We start from the raw sequence: 17,528 nt of genomic DNA, 5'->3' as shown, positions 1-17,528 counted from the left end.
AGTTAATATTGTTGGGGAAATTGTCTTCTGCTTTCTGATATCAATTATCCCATATGGTCTACCTTTTCAATTCATGTGACTTCAGTGCCTGTTCAATTTAATTTTGCTTTAAACATAAACAAGATGCAAGGAACATCACTAACAGTTGTCGGCCTTAATCTCAAAACTCGGTGCTTTTACATGGTCAGCTATATGTTCGTTGCTCCAGAGTTAGAGATAAAAATAATCTATAGATTTTCATTAAGCTGGAGTAAAGCAACAGGTCTGGCAGCATCTGTGGGGAGGAATACATTTTACAATGGAATCAAAGGAGAGAAATATAGTGTATTCTGATATAGTGTATCCTTGAAATCAAGTACATTTATACATGGTGCATTATACATTTATATATCAGTTAAAATAGGCTCATACCCACTTGAAGAGAACTAAATGCAATGAAATCCATGCATGTGTATATTTTTATCGTGAACTTCAGTTAAACTGTATGTTTAACCCTCTCATATTATTAATGGATTATATATTAACGTTTAATTTTATTTCAATTACAAGAAGTTTTCAAAAACATGTGTGCAGCAAGCTAAATTCAATCATCATGATTGCCAGTATAACCCAACCAATGCCAGATATAGCATTAAGTTTAGAAACCTCTCAAATCTCACCCTTCAAGCTCCTACATTCCATGAGAATAAACCTAGATTATCTAATTTCTCTTTATAACCACAGTCCTCCATTCCAGAAACATTGCAGTGAACCTTATCTGCATTCTATTGCTACAACATTCTTCCTGAATCTCATCTGCACTCTCTCTATTGCTGCTATTTTGGTTGTAGCACCTTCACCCACCTACATGATTTAGCCAGCTGTCAGAGAGGTCAACCCATGGCTCCAGACCCCTGCAAACGGCTGTGGAATTCTCTGCCTCAGAGGGCGGTGGAGGCAGGTTCTCTGGATGCTTTCATGAGAGAGCTAGAGGTCTTAAAAATAGCAGAATCAGGGGATATGGGAGATAAGGCAGGAACAGGGTACTGATTGGAGATGATCAGCCATGATCACATTGAATGGCGGTGCTGGCTCGAAGGGCCAAATGGCCTACTTCTGCACCTATTGTCTATTGCAAACCCCAGCTTCCAACCTCCTTGCTAATCCCCTGCCTCCCCTTTCTTATCAAGGCTTGGCAGCTGACTACACCCTGCCGACTCCTGGAAGCTACCCCACACATCCCCTCCCCCAAGTTTTCACATTATTTTAGAAACATAGAAAATAGGTGCAGGAGTAGGCCATTCGGCCCTTCGAGCCTGCACCGCCATTCAATATGATCATGGCTGATCATCCAACTCAGTATCCTGTACCTGCCTTCTCTCCATACCCCCTGATCCCTTTAGCCACAAGGGCCACATCTAACTCCCTCTTAAATATAGCCTCAGCGAACTACAAACCAGGTTTTCTCGCATGACTGTGTAGAAAGGAACCGGAGATAGACACAAAATGCTGGAATAACTCAGCATCGCTGGAGTGAAGCAATGGGCAGGCAGCATCTCTGGAGAGAAGGGTCTCGACCCGAAACGTCACACATTCCTCCTCTCCAGAGATGCTGCCTGTCTCGCTGAGTTACTCCAACATTTTGTGTCTATCTTCTCTTTCTAGCTTAACCCTTCACTTTGCATTCTGGATCACTGATTACTTCAAATTAAAAACAAGCGTCTCCGGTACACTTGCTTTAAAAGGGCATCAATTATACCAGTGCCCAAGAAGAGTAAGGTGACGTGCCTCAATGACTATCGACCAGTGGCACAGACGCCGGTGGTGATGAAGTGCTTTGAGAGGTTGATCATGGAGCAAATCAACTCCTACCTCGACAAAAACCTGGACCCACTGCAGTTCGCTTACCGCCACAACAGATCAACGGTGGATGCGATCTCGCTGGCCCTCCACTCCGCCTTGGACCACTTGGACAACAAAAACTCATATGTCAGGCTGTTATTAATCGATTACAGCTCGGCATTTAACACAATCATCCCCTCCAAGCTGGTTACCAAACTCGCAGAACTGGGTCTCTGCGCATCCCTCTGCAATTGGATCCTCGACTTCCTCATTCACAGACCACAGTCTGTTCGTATTGGTGGAAATGTGTCAGCCTCGATAACAATCAGCACGGGAGCACCTCAAGGCTGCGTGCTCAGCCCCCTGCTGTACTCACTCTATACTCATGACTGCGTAGCCAATCACTGTGTGAACTCCATCATCAAGTTTGCTGACGACACCACTGTTGTGGGGCGTATCACTGATGGGGATGAGTCAGAGTATAGAAGAGAGATCGAGCAACTGTCCATATGGTGCCAGCGCAATAACCTGGCCATCAACACCAGCAAAACCAAGGAACTGATTGTGGACTTTGGAAGGAGTAGGAGGGGGACCCACAGCCCCATTTATATCAATGGGTCGATGGTTGAAAGGGTCAAGAGCTTCAAATTCCTGGGCGTGCACATCTCTGAAGATCTTTCCTGGTCCGAGAACACTAACGCAATTATCAAGAAAGCTCATCAGCGCCTCTACTTCCTGAGAAGATTACAGAGAGTCGGTTTGTCAAGGAAGACTCTCTCTGACTTCTACAGGTGCACAGTAGAGAGCATGCTGACCAGTTGCATCGTGGCTTGGTTCGGCAATTTGAGCGCCCTGGAGAGGAAAAGACTACAAAAAGTAGTAAACACTGCCCAGTCCATCATCGGCTCTGACCTTCCTTCCATCGAGAGGATTTATCGCAGTCGCTGCCTCAAAAAGGCTGGCAGTATCATCAAAGACCCACACCATCCTGGCCACACACTCATCTCCCTGCTACCTTCAGGTAGAAGGTACAGGAGCCTGAGGACTGCAACAACCAGGTTCAGGAATAGCTACTTCCCCACAGCCATCAGGCTATTAAACCTGGCTCGGACAAAACTCTGATTATTAGCAACCACTTTCTGTTATTTGCACTTTATCAGTTTATTTATTCATGTGTGTATATATTTATATCATGGTATATGGACACACTTATCTGTTTTGTAGTAAATGCCTACTATGTTCTGTGTGCTGAAGCAAAGCAAGAATTTCATTGTCCTACACAGGGACACATGACAATAAACTCACTTGAACTTAAACATTTCCCTCCACAGATGCTGCCTGTTGCATGTTCATTATTTGGTGCTGCTCAGATGTCATGCTGAATGGCAATTAACACATAATTTCACAAAATAACTTCAGCTCTACATGCTTCCTACTGGGAAACTGTGAAGAGCAATCCTTGGAGATTAGAATTATTTTAGCAAAACAGGTAATGTGTGGGGGAAAAAAACAGGTAACAAAAAGAGAGGATTTGGTCAATGTTTTAATAGAGCTCGCTTACAGGTAATTACTGGGGAAAGATACAAAGCAATTGTGACTGAATGTAAATAAAGATTCAAAACTGGTGAAGTATTGCTATTCATCACTGTGCAATTGTAAACTAGTGACTCTCTTCGTAAACAGAGGGTAATATAACTTCGGTAAAGCCATTTACTGTATTTTTACTTTTTCTATAAAGCTTACAATAAAACTTTATTGAATCTGGCACTCTTCAATTAGATGCAGAAAGGCACAATAAGGTCAACAGTAATCTGCTGGATTAAGAGGAGGAGCAATAATCTCATCTAGCACTTATATTTTGAAATAGCTGCAGCTTCAATGTGCATATTGAGCATTTTTCAGACTGCTAACCATGTTCAGTCTTCAATTTTCTGGGTAGTTTCACTGATTACCTGCAATTTAAAAAAATGGTTGAATATACTTTATATATCAGCTCTTAAAATAAGCTCATTCTTTCAATAGACTTTTATGAATGTTTATACTAACATCTCCACCACTGGTCTCAACAGTCTTAATGACAATTTTCTTCTTTGATGTGCGATTTTCAAATGGCTGCTGTTCATACATGGCATCTATAATGAAAGATATAATTATTTTTATCTTGTTTAAGAAGGAACTGCAGATGCTAGAACATCGAAGGTAGACAAAAATGCTGGAGAAACTCAGCGGGTGAGGCAAGCCTTAAACATTATTTTATCTTGTGTTACTTCAGGCAACATATCATTGAGGCGAAGGCTTGGACTTCCTTTTACTACTTATATTTATAAGATATACTCATTAGTAAGGAAGTAGAAATACAGTAACAATGTTTGGGATGCCACGTTTATCGGTATGCTTGTCTTTGCCCACTCATCGTAAAGTCACTACATTGTAAGTAGCCCTGAACTTGTTGATCCCTGGTCTGAGTGAGTTGGTTGATCTAAGCTGAGTGAGTGATGGATGTTGCAATTAGCTTTACTGTTTCCATAGCGGAGGAGGTCAAAAACTGCATATTCCGTCCCTGGTGGAATTCCGTCTATGGGTATTAGATGAAGCCCTAAACCACCATTACTTTTTCCACAAGAAGGACAATCTAGTTCTTCATCTCATATACCAACATTAATTACTATTGCCTCCTACATGTTAGATTTTCAGTCAAATGTATTGGAACATATGATCATGCATCATGAAGCAGCTTCTCAAATGTTATTGTTGAACTGAATGGAATGAGCCCAGCAGCTTGTAATTTGTCCGTAATACTCATAAAATCTTTATGCAAAGAATATATTAGACGAACTGAAGAAATATGTCTTCACGGTAGTAATTGTCCATGCAAACATTTACTCATACATTTAATTCTGAAATAACTTACCAGCAAGGCTCAGAGATCCGAATGAGGGCAAAGGCATTGAAATCCTGAATAAAAATACAACATACAAATAATGATGAAGTAAATAATTTGCTCCATTGAGCTTTATGCTTCTACAGAATCCTACTAACTGCCAACTTCCTAACGAATGACTCAAAGGTTTTGGCCTCTATCGTACCACATTGTTCATGTGCGGTCTTTTTCTTTTCACTATCTCGTAGAATTTATGTGTGAATGATGTGTAATTTATGTTTGTGTGTCATCCAAATCTATGTACTAATGGTGATGCTGCTGCTAGCAAGATTTTCAATGTGCCCGTGGCTCACCAGATCTGTGCTTATGACAATAAACTCAACTTGATGACTTGGATCTTTTTCCTTCTTCAAGAAGTTCCTCACGAGCCAATAGAACAGATTTGTAAGAATCTCATGAATGTAAGAGTTCAAAAGTCTGCCTGCTATCAAGTGAAATCCATTTTTTATTACACTTTCAAAAGCTAACCCAAGTTAAAGAGACTTGTTTTTCCGTATGCTTGGGATTCTAGTAACTTTTTATCCTCACTTAAGGATATTTATGGGGACATTTTTTGCCCAGCAAAAAAAATGTTGGTGAATCTGATCCTTGGTAATTAGCCTATTCAAGAACTAGTAGATTTTACAAGATTGGATATTTATAGAATTTATGAAACATTAATTCCGATTTTATTATTGAGATTTTGCAAAGTATCATTCTTGCCACAGTCATGCCAAGAATGCTAATCAGCTTCTATATTCACAATGTGGTCAAAGAGCATCCTAATTATCGGTGATACAATCTTAGTTCAGACAGTAAGTTGTTTTATCTTTGAGCTTTACATCAATGCAGTTACAAAATAAAGAAACCTATCTAAATATATTTTGCAACAACTATCATCTAAATCTTTTAACTCTTTTAACTTAATAGACATTTTAAGTGAGAAAGTGATTTTTAACAAAAAAAAACCATACCTGTTTTCTTCCCCTTCCAGCAATTTCCTGTATGTGGCAATCTCAATATCAAGAGCCATCTTAATCGTCAATAGCTCCTGATATTCTTGCAAATGACGAGCCATCTCATCCTTCAAATTACCGGTATCATCCTCGAGCTGGGCAACGGTGTCCTGGCTATTATTGAGCTCCATGCTATACCGTTCTTCCAGTTCCTGCATCTGGCGCTCAAGGGATTCATTCTGTTTTATTGAATAAAATTAGGTTGGTATTTCAATTGAAATGTTATGTTTAGAATCAACATAATTTTCAGATGGCCAGAAACTTAAGGTACAAATTGTTGGCAGTACAAAAAAAACATCTTTCATTTAAATTGTGACTATTATGACAGTAAACTAATCTGATCATTTGAGAATATTTTCAATTGGCGTAACAATGAAGAAACTGAAGCCCTATTACTCTATTTTATGTCTTGTTACAAGTCCCAACATAAAATAGTATGGTAATTAAACTTGTTCACAGTAAGATTCAGGAATATATAATAAAAACAGAAAATGTTGGAAACAATGGGACTGGCAGAATCTGTGAAAAGAGAACGTTAACATTTCAGGCTAAACTACTGGTAAAGGGTCATTAATCTGAAATATTAACTATATTTTTATCTTCATGGATGCTGCTTGACCTTCTGAGTATCTCCAATCTACGAAGGTATTTGGATTATTGAAACCAATTTAATTAATATATTAGTAGAAAAAAATTAAATATCTTTCAATTTCAACCATGTCCAAGCTGAGTGTGTGCATAAAAGGTGGTATTAATTGTTCAATCCCCCTCTCCTCTTTTGCTACAGGAGTATACCTGAATCACACTCCTCACAACCTATCAAGTTATTGAACCAACCTGCACAACCTTAATCTTACCTCAGCAATGAAAAACAACAAACTGCCTCTTCCTCTACCATATTTTCGCATTGTGTTCTGCACTAGTGTCTTGCTTTTACACAGCCATTGTCTTTTCGCTGTCTTGTATGAGTCATGCATACTGCATGTTTTTTTGCATTGTCTGAGTCTATGTGCCTGTGATGCTGCTACTAGCAAGATTTTCATTGTACCTGTACCTCACCGTATCGAGGTTCACGAGGTTAATCCCCGGGATGGCGGAACTGTGATATGAGGACAGATTGGAAAGAGTGGGCTTGTACTCACTGGAATTTAGATGGAGAGGGAATCTTATAGAAAGGTATAAAATTATAAAAGGACTGGACAAGCTAGATGCAGGAATTTTTTTCCCAATGATGAGGAGTCCAGAACCAAGTGCCACAGTTTATGAATAAAGGAGAGGCCATTTAAAACTGAGATGACAAAAAACTTTTTCACCTAGACAGTTGTGAATTTGTGGAATTCTCTGCTACAGAGGGCAGTAGAGGCCAATTCACAGGATGAATATAAAAGAGAGTTATGCCCCTGTCCCACTTAGGCGATTTTTTAGGCGACTACAGGCGACTGGACTGTCGCCACATGGTTGTCGGGTTGTCGCCTGTATGGTCATGAGTAGACTCCTCAGTCGCCCAAAGAATCGTAGGGTTTTTCTGGTCGCCACTGGATTTTGAAATGAGCGTAGCTTGACTTCTCCTGATGTAGGTGCTGTCGTAGGTTGTCACCAGGATGACGTAGAATGTCGCCGGTGCTGACTTCGGTGAATTCCATTAGCGTCAACCTACGTCAACCAGCGACAGGTACCAGCGACTGAATTGTCTTAAGTTGTCTTCAGTTGTCGCCGACAGGGTCGTAGCTTGTCGCGGGTGGACGTAGGTTGTCGTAGGTGTGGTCGTAGTTGGACGTCCTAATGAGTCGCTGGATGTCAGTAGCTTGCCTCGTCAACTAGGTGGTAGGTTGTTGTAGACATTGTCATAGACATTTTTGTAGGGGGGGTCCAGTCGCCGTTTTTTCAACGATCTGCTACGACTATGACAGTCGCCGGCAGTCGCCGAAAAAATCACCTAAGTCGGCCAGGTGCATAAGATAGAGCTCTAACGGCCAGCGGAATCAAGGGATATGGGGCGAAGGCAGGCACGATGCTCATTGACCCTCCAGATCTCTGCCTTACTGATTGTGGATGATCAGCCGTGATCACAATGAATGGTGGTGCGGCCTCGAAGGGCCAAATGGCCTCCTCCTGCACCTATTTTCTGTGTTTTTATGTACCTTTACATATGAAAATAAAATCGCCTTGACTTGACGTCTTATCTGACACTGTCAGGAACTTCCAATCACATATCTTCTCCAGCTCTATGACATCCTCTCTCTTCTGTACCTCTGTAATATGTCTATAACTTTCCCCAGCTCATTCACCATCCAGATCTCTGCACTTCCAACTGGTCTGGTGTTCTTCTCAAGTTTTAATTGCTTCACACTGGCGGCCTTTGGGTCCCACTTTCCACTTTCACGACCTCTGCCGAGTTTGCCCATGACTCATACTCGCAGCATGGTCGTCACGAGGTCGTAGGTAGGTTGTAGCAGGCCGTGAGGCTAGTCGTAGGTACTCGTGGCATCAAGTAGGTCGGGCCGTTTTTTCTAGCATGATGAAAAATGTCCGCGAGTAAAAAAGGTGGTGAATTAGGTTGTGAAAGTGGGACAGGCCCTTTACCTTCCGCTGCCTACAACTTCTTTGCAATTCCTAATGTTGCCGGAAATGTGGAAATCATAAGGAAGATGAATAGGTTATAATCTGTTTAACCTTAGAGCTCACATACTGGGGATGCAGGATGGGAAAATGAACAAAATAGGCGGTATAAATTGATGTGTGAATGTATTTAGCTCTCGGCACAGCTAGCTTAAATAGAATAACATTAGGGGTTGTAAACCAGGCTGAAAGTAATAAAATACCCTGGAAATGGGGCTTTTGCCCATTTATTAGATATATGGGAGAAAGGAACATAGTAGGAAACATAGGGTCAAAGATACCTCTGGGGAAAGTCAAAGATGAAAGGTTACAGAAACATTGATTAATGATGACATTTCAGATCCACAAGTAATCATTGTGTCATGAGAATATAAAATGCTGTAGGTACAGTGAATCTCTGAAACACTTTTTTTTCTCATTGCTGCGCACTGTTAAGGCCTTCAATAAACCAAATTATTTGATAAATTCACCACTGATCTGTGAGCTGTTTTAATTTGTTTCTGTGCCTATCTGAGTAAAGCCAGTTACAGGGTATGGGTATAGCAAAAATATATCCTCCTACACTACTATAATTCTTTGCCTCTTACTCTCTCATCTCCTTTGAGATGCTTCTTAAACCTCTTTCTTTAACTGGGTTACTTTTCAAACAGAAGACAGATACAAAGTGCTGGAGTAATTTAGCAGGACAGGGCAGCATCTTTGGAGAGAAGGAATGGGTGACATTTTAGGTCAAGAACCTTCTTCTGACTGGGTCTCCAAATCCTCTCTGCAAATCAGCATCTGCAATTCTTTCCTACACATTACTTTTCAAACACATTTATGGGATATGCTAACAGCCAGACTGGCATTTGGTCACTATCCTGCTCTCTCTTAATCTAGCTCTGGTTTCATTATATAATCTGTTCCACAGATGTTTTGATATTTAAGTAGATTTTATAAATGTAGTTTGTTAATGTAGTTTGTCTCATTTTACGCATTTAGACAACTCACCGCTCCCTTCATTGCATCAATTTCACAGGTCAGTGACTGGACTTGTCTGCGGTAATCATTATTTTCTTGTTTTGCCATGCGGAGAGCATCAGTGTTGCGAGAAGCAGTATCATTTATGTCAGACAGCTGTTCCAACACACAGAATTCCATGAGTAAATCTAACTATAGTATTGCATTTCTGCCTTTACCATGTTCCGAAACAAAAACAAAAAAATTCAACATTTCTGTCACTCTTAACCAAATTTAATATTGAAAAAAAAAAGATCCCTGCACGTTAGTTTGGTTGATGTGAAAGATATGGATATTTTAAATGAAAAGTGGATGGCATGGTGGTACAGTGAGTAGTGTCACTGTCTCGCAGCACCACGTACCTTGGTCACTCCTGACCTTGGCAGCTGTGTGGGGCTTGTACATTCTCCCTGTGATCTTATGGATTTCTGCCGGATGCTCTGATTTCCACCCACATCCCAAAGACATTTGGATTGGTAAATTAATTAGCCAAGGTCATTTGTCGTTCATGTGTGGGTGAGTGGTAAACTCTGGGGGGAGTTGATGGGAGTATGGGAAGAATAAAATGTGATTAGTGTAGGATAGTAGGATAAGTGTAATTGCTGGATAGTAGAAGTGAATTTGGTAGTGAAAGTGAAATAATAGTTGAAGTGAATTTGGTCGGCTGAAGGTCCTATTTCTGTACTGTATTTCTCTCCATGTAGCCATGCAACTGATTATAAAAATAGGCAAGTGGATGGGATGGTTACTGGTGATTGATGGGGAAAAGACTGGGTGATCAGAGTGCACAAATTGGATTATATGTTGAGGGGGGACAGATGGTCCAGTTCGAAAGACAAGGTGTGAGAACAATTGCAGGCTGTGATTTTGCTCAATAATTTGGAAATTAAGAAATACAATTGAGATTGAGTATAGAGCTGGTTTAGCTGGGAGATGTTTGTTGGGATATATGAATGTGAAAAAGATCCATTTTGATACAATATATGTGAAAGCATGAAAACAGCCGCTGGGCATGGGGGAAGGACTAAGTTCTAAACTACAGGTTAGAGATTAATTAGCTGATAGTTTGGCCTCCATTGGCTGATAGGTTGACATCAATTTTCTTATCTTGACTATTAAAACAAAAAGCCTTACCTTGGATTTATACCATTCCTCAGTCTCAGCAATGTTCTTATTAGCAAGTTTATCAAACTGAGAACGCACTTCATGGAGTGCTGCAGTCAAATCAGGTCTGACCACATCCATCTCAATCTTGACGTGCGAATCTCGGATTTGAGCTTGCAGTTCTAGAATTTCCTGAAGTAATAAGATAAATACAGGAAACAGGTCATCTCTTGGCCAAGGTTGTGTGTTCCAAATGCTTTAAGATATAGTATTTTATATATAAATATTATACTAATGATCATTCAACATAATGGTGTATACTTACTTCTTCATGAAGTTTCTTCAGGAACATAATTTCTTCTTGTAGTGTCTCCACTTTACGCTCCAAATCTAAGCGCGCCAAGCAGGCATCATCCACATCCTTTTACAGACAATAGATAAACATAAAATCCATAAATAACTTATTGATTGCAGTTATTCTAAAAGTTCCAATGTGAAATAGTCAGGATACCTGATAAAAGCTGTAGTTATTATAGATAGCAATGTAATCATAATTCATAAATTGGCACATTCATTCATTTTCCATTTGTACTAAAGCAACCATTTGCTTTTTTAAATGTTAGGGTTTTATTAAGTTATTTATTAATTAATTGTTGACTTTTATAGAAAAATTCTGATAGGCAATGAGTTTGTTGATTTTGAAATTATTGGTTATTTAATGATGATTCAGTAACATTACTAGTTTTGTCTTTCAAATAAGACTGCATTCAAACTATTTTTAACACAATATTTAATAATGCCACTCATTGCTAATTCTTCAGGCGAATGTGTTATTTAAATGACTAGTAGCAGAAAATTAGCTTAAATATTTGCTTATATACAGCACAGTGCCAGAGACCTGGGTTCAATCCCGACCTCGGGTACTGTCTGTGGAGTTTGCATGTTCTCCCTCGTGACTGCGTAAGTTTCCTGCACCATCCCAAAGGTTTGTAGGTTAATCGGCCTCTGTAAATTGTCCCGAATGAGCAGGGAATGGATGAGAAAGTGGAATATACATAGAACTAGTCTGAACAGGTGATTAATGATCGACTTGGACTCGGAGGTACACAAAAATGCTGGAGAAACTCAGGGGGTGCAGCAGCATCTATGGAGTTTTTCTAGCATTTTTGTGTACCTTCGATTTTCCAGCGTCTGCAGTTCCTTCTTAAAGACTTGGACTCAGATTGCCCAAGAGCCTGTTGTATCTCTAAACTAAACTAAACTAAACTAAACTAAACTAAATAAAACAAAACTGCCTAAAATGTGCATAAAAATAAAACAAAACTGCCTAAAATGTGTACAAAAATAAAACAAAACTGCCTAAAATGTGTACAAAAATGTGGAAAATGAGTTCACAACAATTAATTTTGATAAATACTAAAAAACGTTCTGACATTCATTCTTTATCGTCTTTAATGATTTCACATTTGAATAACCATAAAGTTCTTGATGCTCCAGGCAGAAGCACCATTTGGTGCTGCCCCCTTCTGGAAACATTAACATAGCTCTACTGTGTTGCACAGACGTTACAGCACAGAAACAAGGCATTTGATTCAACCAATCTTCATTGACGATTGCCCTCCATAGAAAATGTTTATCTGTAAACGCGACACTTGTCATTTAAACCAAATTAGAGGAAAGGAGTCTCACATTCAGGGTCAATGGGAAGCTACAAAGAACTGTAGACAATATTCAAGCAGAAAGCAATGCAAGCATGTGATCTTTTTCATGTCAAGTTCAGTCATTCATGATCAATCAAACCCTGATTATGCAGTGAATGAGGGTTGTCATTAATAACTGGAAATTGAGAGAATGCAATTCATATAAAAATGGTCATTGTCTTAAATGACAATTAATTTGTTTTATGAATTGAATTAGATCCACAGTTGATGAAACTACCATTGTTTAAATGAGTTTTCAAATACATCACCTTAAAGAGAAGTGTTATTCCATTAAAAATGAGAATTCTATAATTCTAATGAAAGTTAGTTAAGAATTTTATTCTGGTACCAGATCATCCATGTGTATTCATGCTGTAACTACAAATAGCTCTCGAGCTAAGGGGATTACCAAAAATAATAAAGTGATTTTTAAATTGGCAGTGAATCCTTTGGTGATCAAGCATCTGACCAAATTAATTATAACGTGCGCTTTGATGCAGTAACACCAGTGGGGGGGCTGTTATTATAAAGTTTCCAAATTAATTTGAGTAGGGAAACAAAATTATCCAGTGCTTATCCACATGACTGCTGAGCTTTTTCAAATTTCAATGAGTTTTACGATTCCATCACGTAGCAGCTGTCATGCTGGATATTTGAGAAAATTATTTACTTATGAAGTGAAATAATATATATTTTTTGTTACGTGGGCCATACATACTTCAATGTGGTTGCGGCATTATTAATCAACCAATTACACCAGGCTCATATATAACTGTCAATGGTCTCATGAAAATACATTTAATTTATGTGTCTGAGATGAATGCCACAAAAATGCAGCTCTGACAAATCCCATGGCAGACTGAAGACATTTTTAATATCACATTGGTATTAGACATTGGCAGAAGAAAATTATTGATCAGAATCAAAGTCAAAATTTTGACCAATTTTTCATATATGACTAAATCATGATGAATTAAAAGTAGACAAAAATGCTTGAGAGACTCAGTGGGTGAGGCAGCATCTATGGAGTAAAGGAATAGGTGACGTTTCCGGTCAAGACCATTCTTCAGTCTGAAGAAGGGTCTTGACCCGAAACGTCACCTATTCCTTCGCTCTATAGATGCTGCCTCACCCACTGAGTCTCTCAAGCATTTTTGTCTACCTTCGATTTTTCCAGCATCCGCAGTTCTTAAACATGCTGAGTTAAAATATGAGTATATTCTTCTCAATGCATTGTGATTATTAATATTTTTATAATTTGTTATAAGAATTCATTATTACATATTACATTAATTTTAAATGTTCTGTATTGCTACCTAAAGGATAGAAATATCAAAAATAACAGCTAAATAAAATAGTAATTACTGTATTTGAGTGTTTTATTATTTACCCTGTTGATGCCATATCATTGGTAATCAGTTTATTTTTTATCTAATAACATAGCAATAAATATTTTCAAATAAAAAATAAATTGAGTACCTATATGTTTATATGATGACCACCCACTTTGGACGGTAAAAGGGCAAAAGCATTTTTATACACAGTCATTAAAATTTAACTTTGTTGCTTTCTCATCCATAAGATGCCACATTGCTAATGCAACTGCACTAATCCACTAGTTTCCTGGTACACAAAGGCACCCATTCACTTTTTTTAATTTGCTGGCATGCCATGCATTCAGTGTAACTACACTCCATGACAAATCCCTGCAGGAGATCATTTTACGTTACTGAACAAAGTATGCAGCTGCTTCCTTGGAGCCACTATTATTTCAACAGTTGCTTTTATGGGTAATGCATCAACTTTTCGGTCCAACTCAAGGTGGTGCTGTTTCTCAAGATTGAAGTTTACAGTAAAAGGGACTGACCCAGGGTCTCCTGGAAGATGCCTGGGTGCAGTCCTTCAAAACTGGGCGATTTTTATTTAGTTTAAGTAGCAAATCGAATACGTAAGAGAGCAACATGGATACAAAAGTGATAAGTAGATCATTAGCCCGCAATTGAACCAATACATCTGTGCAAAATGAACTTCAGAAAGAAAGGGCCAGCACGTAATCAACAACCATAAACCAGCCACTTCCTCAGGAAGAGAAAGAAATTGCAGGCCGTGCCATCCAGGCACAACTCTTTTGTGTTTCTAAACAGTGGCTCCAGAATATCATCAGCAAAATATGCTGCTGACTCAGCGAGTCAGTGGATCACATTTTATTTTGCTACCTCAAAGCTTTGGCTCCTGATCTATGCTGAATTAATTAATGATGGCCAGGGCATTAAAGATATTTTCACCAACATCAGCAGCCTGTGAACTAGGGAATGCAGCTAAGTGTTTAACTCTTGATAATTACTCATTGGATATGCATGCCAATAGACAGACAGACAGTAAGAACAACATCAGGTTTAGTTGTGAATCCCCTCATCAAACAAATGTCTTTGTTCCCTTGCCAAACAAATGCTGCCCCAAACCATTGGTCATATACTCCTGACATTCTGGTGCAATTTCAACCCACCTAACCTGATTCCAACAGCAAGTAAGATCAAGGATCAGAAGCAGCAAGTAACAGCCAGGAATATTAAATTATTCTTTATCCTGCTCTTTCACTTTCCCGGTGCAAAGATCAAGTAAAAACAAAATCCTGCATAGGTTGAATCATAACTGCTTGGAAAAAGTATCATGATTGGAAGGGCAGCAAAATGGTGCAAATATTGGCAAGACCTTCACCAATCTTTGCAGAACTAGTAATCAAAATGTTATATAAAATAGGATTCGAATGTTAATAGTTTTCCTTTATTTGCTTTCAGATAGGTCTTTGAGACAAGCCGGGTACCAGAGTAATAGTCATTCCAGAGAACGCCTACAAGGCAACTCAGAATAACGGAGGGCTGATTAATGGGAAGGCTTTTGAGCCACTCCCGAGACACTGTTTTGCATTAGGAGTGGCGCAATTCACTGGGCGTGTCCCCCGTGGCCGGATTGAGGGGAATTGTCGGCCAATGCGTCTATATACTTCATTCCTCCCTCCTGAGATAGGGTTGTGAAATGCGGGAGATTGGGGCGAAAGTCAGATCACATCCTCACCTGTCTGAAAGCTGCCAGGTTGTTTTCCGCATCTTCGCGCTGAATAACTTCATCTTGAAACCTGTAAAAAAAAGTGTAGGCTTTTGATTGTCATTCAACTTCGGTCTGGGGCGATTTGTTTTGTTAATTATTCGCGCAGTATTTGTTTCACTGCCCAATGTAATGAAGTTACCCGAATCTATTATTTTGTAAAGGCAGCATTTTGTGATCAAGCGTTTGCACGTATCTCTGTACAGTTCTAATACAATCGAAATATTAGGAACGGCTCGCTTCATGCCAGATTTTACAACGGGGCGACCTCACAGAAGCTCTGAGCCCATTGATTAGGCACAACATACTGGAGGAACTCAGCTAAGAAGCTTACTTGTTGTCAGCCCAAGTTTGAATTCAGGCAGCATTCATACTTGTAAAGCTAATTATAATGTGAATCTCTTCAAAAGTATCGACATGTGAAATGCCTTTCACGCATTGCCGTGCCGGCAGATAACATTCTTTCAAAATCAAGAATAATTTATCCAACGCCCCTTCTAACACCGGAGTTACTGCCCGCGGGGAGTTTCGCGTCTTTCACGCCCCTGATCAATGCAGAGAGTCACTTCTGCCCCTGTTCAAAGCAGTCACATCAATACAACAAAAGCAGCGGGGAATCCGCAGAGACCAAACTGCAAACACCCCATCGAATGCGGCACATCAACTAAAAGACTTTCACTACAAAATAAAACAACGGGACAGTTGTCATGACACAAAATGCTGGAGGAACTCAGCGAGTCAGGCAATATATGTGGAGGGAATGGGCGGGCGACGAATGGGCGGGTCGAGACATTACATCAGTCTTGAAGAAGGGTCTCGACCAGAAACGTCACCCATTCCTTCTTTCCAGAAATGCTGCTTATCCCGCTGATTTACTCCAGCTTTTTGTGTCTATCTTCGGTTTAAACCAGCATCTGCAGTTCTTTCTTACACATTTAGGTATAAGGAGTTGCCTTTTGGGAAGTGAGACTGGGGCAGGACTTTCACAGTGAACGATAGGACCCTGGGGAGTGATGTAGAACAGAGGCGTTTAGCAGTACAAATATATAGTTTTCTGAAAGTGGCGTCGCAGGCAAATAGGATGGGGAAGAAGGGGTTTAGTTACGCTGGCGTTTCTCAGTCAAGGAATTGAGTGTACATGGTGGCACCCCCATGTTACAGCTGTACAAGGCGTTGGTGATGCCTTAAAGTGAAAGATATTCCCAATTTTGCAGATACGCGAGGAGCACATCAATGCGAGAATTGTTCTCCCTTTGGATTAAGGGGGACGTTAAGACAATCTCTTGTCTGGTTTGCACTTCTCTCTCCGAGGTGTGAAACGAACCCGCCCACCGTCCGACCCCAAAAAAGTGAAAATGACATCTGACTTACTTCTCTCTCAACTTCTGAAGATCATCGGCCAGGTTATCCCTTTCCATCTCTACGCGGGACTTGTCGTTGCTGATCTGGTCGATCAGGAGGCGCAACTCCCTCAACTCCTCTTCATACATGTCCCCGATCTTGGATGGGCGCTTCCCCTTCAGTTGCTCCAGTTCAGCCAGGAGCATCTTGTTCTGCTGCTCCAGGCCCCTCACCTTATCCAGGAAGCTGGCCAGGCGGTCGTTCAGCTGAATCATCTCAGCCTTCTCATTGCTGCGGTTCACCTTGAACTCCGAGTTCAAGGCATCCACTAAGGAAAAGTTCAGAGCATTGCTCCCCATAGCCACGGATGGAGCACTGCTCCTGACGGACCTGGCGGTTCGAGCCTGGATCGGCCTCATCGAGTAATTAGCTCTGGAGGAAGAAGGGATGATCATGCCGGGCCCCGCATTCGATCGAACCGTATAGGAGCGACGGGTCACCGAACTTCTAGCGGGTTTTTCTGCAAACATCCTGCGGTAGACACTTTGATGACTCATTTTTTTTGGTATCCCTTTTCCCTTGTTAAGATGCTGCGTTTGGAAGTTGTTTTGCCCGAACACAAATATTTCAGCTGCAAGAGAGGGATTGCCTGCAGAGGTTCTGCATTTATAGGGAGCGCTCCTGGTACTCCCACGACGAGAAACGAGACGGGCGCTGATGCTATGATTGGCGTTGCAACAACCACTCCCCAGTTAGCAGCGGCTTTGTTGGACCACTTACAGCTTGGAGGCAGGGCTATTTTTTGGTCTTTCGTCTTGAGATTGGACTGGACATTTGGAATTTAAGAGTGAGACGCTGCTGCTTTTTTGCTCAAGTATGTCGTGTATCAGATCCCCTAATCCC

The 17,528-nt window shown here is 40.3% G+C and overlaps 1 protein-coding gene across 1 annotated transcript; it reads right to left on the bottom strand.

The window, feature by feature from the left end:
- Positions 1 to 3,346: 3,346 nt before the first annotated feature.
- Positions 3,347 to 17,287, bottom strand: LOC116966885 (type III intermediate filament-like). Its single transcript, XM_033013247.1, has 9 exons — positions 16,656 to 17,287; positions 15,255 to 15,315; positions 10,805 to 10,900; positions 10,510 to 10,671; positions 9,367 to 9,492; positions 5,716 to 5,936; positions 4,733 to 4,776; positions 3,868 to 3,953; positions 3,347 to 3,773 (listed from the first exon to the last, which is right to left on the bottom strand). Exons 1-9 carry the CDS (start codon positions 17,180 to 17,182, stop codon positions 3,738 to 3,740), a joined length of 1,359 nt encoding a protein of 452 aa, XP_032869138.1. The 5' UTR covers positions 17,183 to 17,287; the 3' UTR covers positions 3,347 to 3,737.
- Between the last annotated feature and the right edge of the window lie 241 nt (positions 17,288 to 17,528).

This window comes from Amblyraja radiata, chromosome 2 (genome assembly GCF_010909765.2).
Source record: "Amblyraja radiata isolate CabotCenter1 chromosome 2, sAmbRad1.1.pri, whole genome shotgun sequence".
Taxonomy (NCBI): domain Eukaryota; kingdom Metazoa; phylum Chordata; class Chondrichthyes; order Rajiformes; family Rajidae; genus Amblyraja; species Amblyraja radiata.
This window is presented reverse-complemented; position numbering and strand designations above follow the sequence as displayed.